Source organism: Diplotaxodon limnothrissa, linkage group LG14, assembly GCF_057381915.1.
Source record: "Diplotaxodon limnothrissa isolate DT_005_m linkage group LG14, D_limnothrissa_male_GT1.1, whole genome shotgun sequence".
In the NCBI taxonomy this organism is placed as follows: Eukaryota; Metazoa; Chordata; class Actinopteri; order Cichliformes; family Cichlidae; genus Diplotaxodon; species Diplotaxodon limnothrissa.
Window position 1 is genome coordinate 22,899,142 of NC_140609.1, and position 12,842 is coordinate 22,911,983.

Sequence of the window (12,842 nt, forward strand, 5' to 3'; positions counted from 1 at the left end):
AAGTAAATCCGTCACAGCATTTCAATCAGGCTGAGGACTGGAGCCATTGCAGTACCTTGATTTTTTTTCTTAGATTTGCTGCTGTGCTTGAGGTTATTGTTCTGTTGTCCTGTTGCATGATGCACATTTTTGTCAACTTTTGGCTGTCGGAAAAGTCGCCGGGTCCTGTGGCTGTAAAACAAGCCCAAATCACCACCCATCCACCACCGTGCTTAACAGTTGGTGTAAGGTGTTTATATGCTATGTTTGATTATTCCAAAACGTGCTGCTCTATTCAAAGTGCTTTCTAAGGAGTCTCTTTTACTCAGTCATATACATATTCAGTCAGTGTATTTATCTATACCTTAGCACTTTAATCTGTTCAAAGGGCATTGTTTCAGTTGCAATTTTGCAAACCGAAGTGATTCTGCAATGTTCTTCTTTTTAGAGAAAATTGTCCTTCCAAACACAGAATACTGTAGTTGTTCAGTCTATTTGTAACTGTCCTGTCATGAACATTAACCTTTAACGTGCTAACAGAGGGTTGTGGAGTCTTACCTCGGGGTGAATTTGCCGGGACATCAATACCTGAGAATACTGGCAACTGTCTCGAATGTTCTCTGTCAAGAGATTTATTCTAAGAGACACTTCTTCAGCTGAGATTCAGAGAGTGGAGACACACACGCTGTAGATTTTACTTGCAAGGGCGGTCACAGAGCGCTCACATCAGAGTGGGGGCCCTGTGAAGTGCGCGCTCTGTTCTCGCACTTGTCTTCATTTATACACAAGAAAAATGAAAACATTTGTTCAGTGGAATGTTGATACGTGAGCATGTGCGTATGTGATTGTGTGTGTGTGTGTGTGTGTGTGTGTGTGTGTGTGTGTGTGTGTGTGTGTGTGTGTGTGTGTGTGTGCGAGGTCAGAACTGCTTGTTCATCTTCTTACTATCGCTGTGGGAAGATTCAGATAAAAATATCAGAACACGTTTTATAAAGAACAATCAATTCTAAGCAAGGAAAAGGTCATCATGCAGTATTCTATCACATGTAAACTTATATCATTAAAAGCTTATACTGACTACTAAGTACAATTTTCCATTGACATTCTCCATTTGTGACAAATCGTTCACACTCAGGAATTATGGATACATTGTTTGAAAATGGCCTTATAACCATTCCCAGTTAACCATTCCTGGTGTCTTTCTTCCTTGGCATTGTGTCAACACACACCCGAATGCTCCAGACCAGCAACCTGCCAAAACGTCTGCTTTTATAGAGGTGCTCAGACATGCTGATGAACAATTAATAAATTGGATTCCATTATCAGCACCTGGCTGTTACTTACCTTGTTTTTTCTGTGGAAACAGTAACGATGTGCTTCGTTTTCCATTCATTGCTTCTGTATTTTGGCTTAATTTTAGTTAAATAAATATAAAACTATGTACCGGTAATCTGTCATGTAGTGTAATTCATCTGAAGTTGTTTTCACCTAATTTTAAGTTTATATACTGGCACAGGGCACGACGGTGTGTAAGACAGTAACTAGTGTGTACTTGTGTGAAAGATAAGCTGACCACATGTTTTGTTGTACTTGAACATGAGCGGCAGTATTCTGGCTCTGGTATGACCAACTGTGGTGAAACATCTGGAAGGGAGACGTTCGAAAGCATCCAAAGAAAAGACAGCTATCGTGTAAATGGTCTCTGGCCAGAGAGGATTTTCCGGATTGGCTAGTGGGCTTATCAAGTGACAAAAAGCAATTCTGCACCGCGTGTAGCACAGAGCTGCAGGATAACTCACCCATTTAAATCAGTTAGGAAAACTCAACACTAAACACAAACACCTCAGATTCAGTATCTGCACATGTGAGCGGACAAACGTAAACACTCTGAGATCTGTTTCAAATATTCAAAGTGAGCGTGAGTGGGTTCTTTTAAGGAATAGTACATAATAAATGACACAAATGAAGCACTCAACCTGAAAACTCTGCTTCTTTGAAAGTAGGTTTTCAACTGTTCAATAACCATATGCAAGCAATCAACTGTGCCTCAGCTTTGTCTGATGTTCCTGTTCAGCAATTGCTTCTGTCTGGCCATGTGGAAGAATCCTACGGATTTCATTTGCCTACTAATAAAGTAATCTTGAGAAACATGTTTTGACTCCAAACTATCTTCCAAATAAAGTCACGCTCAGAAGAGAGAGGTACAGATTCTTTTTTTTTTTCTGGTGCCGAATGAGTTTTTCAACAAAAGCACTCCCAATGCACCAAAACACTGTATCACAGGAGACAGGGACGAGGGAGAGGCACAACATGAGAAGGGAAGAGCTTCTGCAACACAGCAAGGGAGGGATAAAGACACCTTAAAAGCACCGCTAATCTAGCACTTTGGTTAGGTGACATTCAAGTTGCGAGCAATTTTCAGAGTATTTAAATAATAGTTTTCTCAGAGAATACTTGAGTTATTGTGTGTGTCTATGTGTGGATAAAAGCGCAAATCCCTCAATATTGCCAGGATGGCCTTTGTTTGCCCAGCAGACCTCAGGTTCACCTCTAAATCCAACCTGAGCACCACCCTGCGGAAATGCAGCTGGATAATCTCTCTGTACTCCTACAAGCAGATGGCTTTTCAAGCCTAAAGCAACCCCTGGACATCAGACATATCATTAATATTCATGAAAATGCCTGACACATGTTGAAGTCATAGAGTATTATGTTTCCTCACTCCAGCAGACACAGGGATGCAGCACGTTTCATCCTTTGCAGTCGAGGAAAGTAGGCAAGGGATAAAAACAGGGCATGAGATCATCAGTGGCATGGAAAAGGATTCAGATAAAATAGGAGGCATGTACAAATGTATTCATTGACATTTGCTCAATTACTTTAAAATCTTATTATGGCCAATAGCTAAATGACCTATCCAAGCCTTACTATGAAAATAAATTAAAGTACAACACGGGCATTGAAAATAGAGCCTCTGGGATTTCTGATAGGGGGATTAGAACTCCTGGAACCTAAATGTAGTTCTTCTAAGTGACCATTTATAAACTATGAATACAAGTCTGATTTCTTATCTTTGAGATTCAAAAGGAAGCATCGTAGTAATACGAGCTCCTCACTGCATAGTCGAGCTTAAATACCTGCAAAGCAACAGGAGGCTTCTAACACACGCAACATTAGTCTGCCCTGTTTTTAAGTCCCGGTCCCAAGGTTTGCTTGTTACATTGTCTCAGATGATAAGAAGCGCTCAACCTGCACACAGTCAATCACTTCTCTGCAGTGGCTCCTTTTATATTAGTCACCATTAGTGTGAAACCCAGATGGCTCAGTCCCACTCCCCTGCCTCTCTCCTTGGTAAAAGTGGCCAACAGCAGTGGAACTCAGGGAGTGATTGATAGAGACTGGTAAACGATGTGCTGATCACCTAGTGGGGTCTGTCAGCCACAATATTGCTGTCAGTGTCCAAGGAAACCACGAGCTGGGGCAGCAACAGCATCTGTGGCTCTGCGCTCACAGTGAGGGATTAGGTGGTCAGAACCTGGTGTGCAGAGTGCTACACGCCACACACACACACACACACACACACCACACAGACACGCACACACCTCTGCTCTAGCAAATACAGCTTCCATTATTACTTTTTTGTGTGCTATTTTTCAATTATTTCTTATTTTGAATCTGTCTGATCAAGAACCTTTTATTTTTATGAAATACCAACGGCTTCCTCATGAAATGCCTTTGGTGCAAAAATGTATATGTGTTTTGCTCACAAAGCCCTTGATCGTACTGCACCTGGACCTGGACACCCTTTAGTTTTATTCTCTGGCATCTAATTTACTCCTGTCCCCCTGAGTGGTCCGCAGAGGCGTGCAGCAGACTATTTGCCTTTCAAGCACAGAATAAGGGTTTACATTATTTCACGAAGAATTGCTGTTTACTCTGCCGCGCTATTGGATGAGCCTGACTTATAGCCGTACCATACTCAGGAAAACACCTAGTTGGTGTGAAATAATGAAGTTTTAACTTGGACTTCAGCCTCTTCATGCACAGCCCTTCTTACCAGGGGTCCATTTATGATCATTGCAAAGGTTGACCATATTCTAACCTATCATATTTTGCCTTAAGTCAATCATTTTCTAACTGAAGGTGCCAATAAATTATCAATACCTGCTTTGATAAAAAATCTCATTGTTTCTTTAGGGCATGAATCCTTCTCAACTACTACACAGATGGGAGATTTAATAGATGATTGAATTTGATCTTCATTTTGTGAACATTTTGTGTTACAGGATATCCATTGTCTCAATACCAAGATTAATGTGGGCACTTATTAGTATGCTTACTGTTTTTTTAAGGCCAAGCTGGTGAATGCCATCAACAAGCATTCCCATCAGAATGAGAAAGGTGACCTCTCTGCAAGACAGATAACACACACACCAGCAGCTGACTAGGCCGATTTGCACACCTTAAGCCTGAGATGAAGGACTTAATCAGCAAAATCAGATGGTGTAGTGTTTGATTTGAATACAAATCTGCACACTCCTAGCTCTTGATAACATCCAGGTGAGGGTCAATGAGTTAAAGGATAATTCCGCTTTACGTCATCTCGACACATTTCCCATATACGGGGATGTTGTGATCTTTTCTTAGCCTCCCGTAGACACAAAGCAGGGAGTCAGTGTTCTTATCCATAATGGACAATAAAATAAAATGCCAGCGCCGAGCACATGACATTAATCACAAGTGTAACAATCAAATGTAAAAGGCAGTGACTCAGATACTGTGTATTCCGCTACTGAAACATGTACTTATATAAGGTTCACCGACCAACAGTGCACAAAAAGCTCCACCTTTACCATCTACAGCAGTAAAACGCTACTTAGGTATTTATGCAGTAATCCAGTGATATATTGTATAAACAAAATATGTCTCTCAGTGGGGCCAATGCCCTAAATTATGGGTACTTTAGGTACCTTTAGGTCATGTGCTAATAGAATTTATGTAATTTTATGCAGGACTTAAACTAGTAATGGCATTTTATATAGTGCAGTTTTGCTCCCTTTGCTTAAAGGATCTTGTTGTTGTTTATCAGTAGTCGAAGGGGGAAACGACTCTGTTGCAACACTTTTTGAGCAGAAGCTTGTTTTATGTGTTGCCATCAATCCAAATGTAAACATTATGCTTCTCAGATAAAAAGGGAATCATAACTAAAAATAACCAAGAGTTTTACGTCACGGCAGTCAGTTGCATTTTTGCAGTAACATTTTTGTTCGATATTAACCCTCTCAGGCTCAAATTAAGTTTTTGTTGCTAATCCACAAAAGAATACCTGCAGTGGTACTTCTGAGTAGAAAAAAAACTATGTATGTGGGGTAATCAGGTTGTTAGCTTTTACTTGTTGCAAATCTATAACGCCTGCCTTGAGAGGGTTAAAGAATATCAGTGCAAAAAACCCCTAAATATAGGCTTTAATAAATTAAGAAACACAAGTAAAATGACAGAGTCTCAAAGATTAGAACAGAAAAGCTGCTCTCACACATTGCCGTGCCCCCGGAAAATCACAGAAAAGGTCCTGTTCGGAGGAGACAGTTGTCAAGACTGATAGTGGATGTAGGAGTGTTAAATTTACAGAACAGTTGGTGATGGACACCAAACTAGCACAGCACAAGCCCAGTGCGAATGTTTCTATGAAGCTGTCACGCGATGTGGGAGACCACATTATATATTTGTCCCTTTTTACTGATGACTGAATTATCAGCCGTCTAAATGCTAAAGCTATTCAGTCTGAAGAAATGGTATCTGAGCTGGCCGAGCTGTATGCTACTGGCTGAGGCCCGATTAAAATGACTGCTTAATTAAGTGTTACATGAGGATTAAATTAATATGACAACAGCAGATCTTCTAATCCTGTCAGTCTCTGTGACAAACAGGCACGATTGGCTGAGCTACAAAGTATTCTGGTAATCCAGCCGATTGTGCAACCCAGATCACAAAGAGAAGACATCAATAAAGATGGAATTTGAGCCAGTGTAGGAAAACTGCACAGTATTTTATTTCTATACTGCGTTTATCGGTTAACAATTCAAAATGTGCATTTTCTCTTCATGGAGTCTTTAATATTCATACGGTGGTATTATCATAGTCAGTGTTTCAAAGCTCTCTGTACTGCCAGTCAGTGCCGCCAGAGATTTTTAACCGCAGGGAGTCCTGGTCTGTCTGTGGCTATAATAGACTGATATCTCATTAGAAAGACAAGCTGCACTGTACCAGAGGACGTTATTGGAGCTAGTATGGCAATAGAGTGTGTTTTAGTCGTTCTACTGATCAGATTCCTGCAGTTAAATAGGCGGCTTCACTGCAGACACAATCTAATTATGGAAGAGCACAGTAAAACACACTGAATGGATAAAATGAACGATGGTTGACATGTTTTTAAAAACTGTAGTTAATAATCAAGCCGTTTCAGAATTTACTAATTTATTCAGCAAAATGTATTAAAAAAAACATCAAATTTACCGCACCACATCAGGGCTGTCACAGATACATTTTTCCGAACGCACATATCTTATTTATAATAGATTTTTATCTAGTTTATAGTTTTGTCTCATTTAGAGGAGCGCTGTCTCTTGACATCAGGCAGCAAAACAAACCATGTCAGAGTTCAGACGAGCCAATTAGCATCCAACTGGGATCTGTTGGGTTGCAGTCAAGCTCTGTACAAAATCCAATCAGTCATGTTTAAAGTGTGCTCAGATAAGAAATTATACATTTTTAAATCAGACCAGTATAATAAAAAACATCTGCTAAATATCCTCATTTTAAGGAATTGATGGATGGCCGGTTGTTGCTTTCAATAAATGAGACACAGAAGAAACCAAACCAGACTTTGTATAAAACTGCATAGTTGTTTTAGTTTCTAATTATTCTGATAAAATAATTTACCATACTGTATATTTCCAGTTGAGTCACACTGAGAAAAATCTGACATGCTCAAGAGTGCAGGAGACAGTATAACAACTTTAAACATAAGCAGTCATGTGGCCCCAAAAAGTTGCCCACACACTTGTCCACCCCTGCTTTAATTAGTCACAAGAAGTCATTAAAACTACTTTGAGCTTTCAAAATCGTGTAATAGTAAGAAGCTCTGACAATTTCATGTCCTTCTGTAGGTTTTTCAGAGAAAAAGGCAGCACATTTAGAAGCCCCCCCCTCCTCCTATTCTGCTACTGTGAGACTGAAGGCCATGCTCGTTTTGGTATGCCATACACGAGCATATGCAGCAGTATAAAGGCTAAATGATCACTGCTTCACAGTGTTTGGCAAAAAAATTAAAACATTTTGGAAGGCAGTTACAGAGACATGTGAGAAAATTATGTCAAATGAAGTTCCAAATACCCCAAAACCATTTCTGCTTGGTTTGTAGCCAAAAGAACACAGTTGTCATCAATGTGAACAAACATGACTGAACCTCAGGTTTTAAATCCTAAAAAGCTATCAGAAGTGTTTGGGGGGGGGGGGGCAAACAAAAAACAAAAATGAAAAATAATAAAGCACATTGACTAGAAAATACTCATAGAAAAAGATGAATCATGTCACATCATATACTAGAAAAAAATAACACATGAAAGGTGATTTAGATCATTTTGAACATGGCATGAAGTCACTGGTACTAGAAGGGCGGTTTCAAATTTTTTTGGAAATTGCCACATGGCCGTCTGAGGATTTACAGAGAATTGTCCAAAAAGACAAAACATCCAGCAAGAGACAGTTCCCTGGGTATCTTGGTCATGCCAGAGGTGCCAGAATGCTTTGAGCATACCTTCTGCAAGGTATGCAGAAGAGCATCTTTGACTCCACAACATGTCAAATCTTGAAGCAGATTATCTAAAGCAGCAGAAGACCACAGAAGACAGTCCTGTCACATCAAAATGGACCAAAATCTCTAAGGAGTGATTTCAGCACCTTCTTGAATCTATGGCATGAAAAATTAAAACAGTTCTGAAGGCAAAAGGAGGTCCAAGTTGGTGTACCTAAGAGAGCAGCTAGCGAGTATATACAAAAAATGGTTTAACGAGTTTGGGAACAATATTTGAACTATTTGCTCTTTGTTTTCTTTGTATTTGGATATTTTATCATTACTGCAATTCTTTTAAAAATATTAATACAATATAACTGAAAGGGAAAAAATGTCCAGTGATATTTTGACTTGAGCTGTATAGCAATGGAGAAAAATGACACGGTAGAATTTCATCATTTTTACGAACAACTGGGAACCCTTTCCCCGTAAGTCTCCTGCTAAACCCACATAGCCACTAACGAGCGTCAACGTTTCAAACTCTTTGGGCCAGATTTACTAAGTAGGACAGACTAGTGTGAGGCTGCAAACAGAAAAAAAACAGAAGAATAGGAGGGGAAAGTTCTGTGGGTGATCTAATAACAATGTGCACATTTATTAACACAGTCCATCTCCTTTATGTCAATATGAACAATCCAAACTTTAATCTGGCAGAAATAAGTCAGTGACAGTTGGATAAAAGGTGCGACCACTGTGGAAATTTAAAAAGGTGTCTCATGAGATCCACAAGGGAAATTTCACATTTGCAAGCTATCTTGCTGAGTTTTGACTGGTGGGGTGAATTTATTATTTAAATAACATTTGCAGTCTGAAGGCGGTAGACATATGACAAATGACTGCAAATGTGAATGAAGCTAAAACACTTATGCACAACAGCACTTATGTACAGCCTTATTAAAGCCCTGCTTGACTTTCGAATGGTTTATGCAGTGTGTTATGACTTTCAGTTGGAGATCATTGGTAATTTTTGATTTATTCCAGAAAATTATAAATTCTAGTTTGTAATGATAAGGACCTTCTGGCATTCCAGATGAGTCACCACACAATAAGCAATTTTCCTTCATGAAAGGAAAACTTTCTGTGCAAATATAATATTTGTGCAGCTAAATCTGCCCCTTTTTTTCTGTGTGGCTGAATCGCACGCCACCAGCCCCGGGCCAGTTGGTTGGAACTTACCTCCTTCTCTCCACATATATTGCTGATGATTGAGTTGGAAGCTGGACTGGCAGATGGACCAAGGACTGCCACCACCCCTTTGGACATGATCTGGCACACTGGAAAAAAAAATAGAGGAGGAGTACAGAGATATAAGCAGGGGCAATTAGAGGTAACAGAGATAATTAAAGTAAAGTAAGGCAGTTGGTGTTAGATCAGGCTTTTTTTTCAGGCTAATGTTAATGGATCCATATGATCACTGCCTCAACCTCTGAACAGATAGCAGCCTGCACCAGCATTTCTCCTGTCTCAAGGGAACCAGAAACTACAAGTGTAAGGGAAATATGCACAAGGGCAGATGCTACACTCTATCTGCCTTTGGATGTTTTACTTGTTGGGGATATTAATATGATCAACTCTCAAGTATAAAGACGGAAAGATATGCAGCAAAAAAGAAAGAAGACAATGACGGATAAACAGAGTGGGAGTCGGTGAAAAGCAGACGTTGGGAAATGTGACAAGCAGCAATATCTGGAGGGTGAAAATAAAAAATCTGGTATTTGATAATTTGCACATGAATGCAATAATATCCCCACACACACACACACACACACACACACACACACACACACACACACACACACACACACACACACACACACACACACACACACACACACACACACACCTCATCGTGCTTTTCAAATACAACATTTACAAGGATTGATTTAACAGCGGTACCTTTGGGCTTTATAACATATCTGTAAACAGAAACATTTCAGTAAAAGTGACTTTCTTTCCTTTGCCATGTGCACAGGCCATATGCTTTAATCTCCCAAACTGGGAAAGAATGCCGTTTCTTATGTGTTTATAATCCCTGGCTTGTAATTAACACACTGCAGTCCAGGGTGTAAAGAAGACACACATACTGAAGCACTATTATTGTGTGAGCATGTGTGCACCAAGTGTGTGAGTGTGGGTGTTGGTAATTTGGTGGCTGTTATTGGGGAATTGCTGAGCATTAACCAGCCACCAGTGTAAAATAGGCAAAGGGGAAACATTTCCAGGCCCGTGCGGTGCATCGAGAGGCAGTGAATCGAATGATTAATAAGTAATCCGCTAGTCACCCATGGGGCTTGTAAGACATGAATACACTGCCATCTTACATGAAAAAAAACAACACACATGTATACAGTGCACACGCACACACTAACGCATCCATGCCCACACTTTTGTTTGCACCTGTCTGTAATGGCTTCACTGAATTATAAAGCTGAATGATTTGACTGCAAGCCAGAATGCTCCCGGCCCCAGTGACACTTTCATTTGCTCTCTTTGTGCACGGCGAGCTTTTTCTGTGTGTAAATATGTGAGCCATATTGAAAGTATTTGGACAGTTACACTCCTTTTTTTTGGAAAAAAAAACACTGTGTGGGATTCAGTTCTTTTACTATATTAGGTCTAAATTAGAAGGATCCAAAAACATTGCTTAAACTAAACAATTATATAGGTTTATGTAAGTATATGTAAAAGCACTTTACATAGGTTAATTCCTAAAAATGGATGTAGCTCTGGATGAAAAGGTCAATAGAGTGAAATCTGCTTTAAAAAAAACAAACCCAAAATGTTACTCATGGCCCAAATCAAACAGCATTTATAGGCTATCACGCAGCAGAATTAGCACACTACTCTTCAGTTGTGCTTTTACTGCTATTAAAAGTTGATGGATAACTAATGAGGTACAATATATTGCCACTAGTATTCGCTCGTCTGCCTTCACATGCATATAGACCTGAGTGACATCCCATTCTTAATCACGAGGTTTAGGAGTGTGTTTATGGGAATTTATGACCATTCTTACAGAAGAGTGTCTGTGATGTCAAAGAATGATGTTGGATGAGAAGGCCTGGCTTGCAGTCTACTCTCTAATTCATCCCAAAGGCGTTCTGCCCGGTTGAGGTCAGAACTCTGTGCAGGCCACTCAAGTTCTTCCACACCAAACTCACTCATCCACGTCTTTATGGGCCTTGCGTCATACACTGGTGTGCAGTCATGTTGAAACAGGAAGGGGTCATCCCCAACCTGTTCTTGCAAAGTTGGGGGCATGAAATTGTCCAAAATGTCTCAGTATACTGAAGCGTTAAGAGTTCCTTTCACTGGAAATAAGGGCCGAGCACAACTCCTGAAAAATCAATTTACACACTGTTCTCGAGCTAAGAACACTATGCGCCTCAGCATCTGCCGCTCTGTGATTTTACATTGCCTACCCTTTAATGGCAGAGTTGCGGTTGTTTGCAGTCACTTCCACTTTGTTATAATACCACTAACAGCTGACTGTGGAATATTTAGTAGTCAGGAAATTTCTGACTGGACTTGTTGCACAGGTGACATCCTATTACGGTACCATGCTTGGGATTCACTGAGCTGCTGAGAGCGACTCGTTCTCTCACAAATATAGAAGCAGTCTGCATGCCTTGGTGCTTGATTTTATACACCTGTGGCCATAGACGTGACTGGAACACCTGAATGCAACGCCAATGATTTGGATAGGTGAGTAAATACTGGCAGTGTGGGGTACATGGGATCAGCTAGAGGATCTGAGTATCCCACATTCAGGGAGTCAAAAAAAACCAACAAGATGCTACAACAAGCCATAATTGAAAATGTAGGCGCAGACAAAGTCCAATGAAAGTACAGCGCTGGAGTTCAGGTAGTCACTGACTACCACAGTCTGTTCCTTTCCACATTCATTACCACAATTAATTTTCCTCAAAGGCCTCATGAGAAACTTGGACTGTTGTGAAGGACCGCAACAAAAATATTATTAAGTGATCAAATTAATATGAAGCTGCACTCGGTTCTGCTTGGTATTCATTTTATTTATACAACGGTCCCAGTTTGTCATGTGGCCTTTGGGGGAAATTAATTACCCACCCCTGCTTTATTTGTTCACAAGAAGTCAAACTCAGCACAGCCCCTTTCTGATGGCAGTCTGACTCAGTCGATGACACTGGGGACCTCTGCTATGAAGATTTTCATCTTCACAAGTCTCAAAGCCAGTGGGACTATTCTTATTCAACAAGGAAGAATGTGCCACACTCTTTTTTTCTGAGGGTGAAAGTGAAAAAATTGGATTCACCTTATCTGGAAGAAAAGCTAAACACCAACAGAAACTGTTGTCTCTGACAGCCTTAAAACCTGTGTGACCATAACTGCCATAAACACAAGCGTTCTTTTTCTCCTTGATAATAACTATTTACATAAACATCTATATACATCTCCAGAAATACTTCACAAGATTTCCATAATTATGCAAGTCCCTCGAGTTCCTTTGTGGTTCAGATCATAAGATCATCTTTAGGCCATTATCACTATTTAACATTGTTTTTCACTAATCAATACAAGGTAGTAAACTCTTGTCCTTAAGAAATAGGGAAAAAATCCAGTTAAGACTCAGGAGATAGGGCTCTTCGGCTGAAATTTTTGGTTTATCGGGTGATGGCCTTCAGCTCACACTGGAGCGGTATACAGCTGAGTGTGAAGCGGCGGGAATGAGAATCAGCACCTCCGAGTCTGAGGCCATGGCCCTCAGCCAGAAAAGGGTGTAATACGCACTCCGGGTCAGCTAAGAAATACTGCCCCAAGTGGAAGAGTTTAAATATCTCGCAGTCTTGTTCACAAGTGAGGAAAGTTGGGAGCGGGAGATCGACTAATGGATTGGTGCTGCAGCGATGCGGATGCTGTATCAGTCCATCGTGGTGACGAAAGAGCGGAGCGTAAAAGCAAAGCTCTTGATTTACTGGTTTACTATTTCCCCACCCCACGTCCCTACACAAAGCGGATGTACACGAACTTT

The 12,842-nt window shown here is 40.4% G+C and overlaps 1 protein-coding gene across 1 annotated transcript in view; it reads right to left on the bottom strand.

The window, feature by feature from the left end:
• Window positions 1-12,842, bottom strand: part of grik4 (glutamate receptor, ionotropic, kainate 4) — a 270,949-nt gene that overhangs the window by 136,154 nt on the left and 121,953 nt on the right. The window contains exon 4 of the mRNA XM_085371274.1: window positions 9,008-9,105. Coding sequence (XP_085227400.1) covers window positions 9,008-9,105 — 98 coding nt within the window. The remainder of the gene's footprint in view (window positions 1-9,007; window positions 9,106-12,842) is intronic.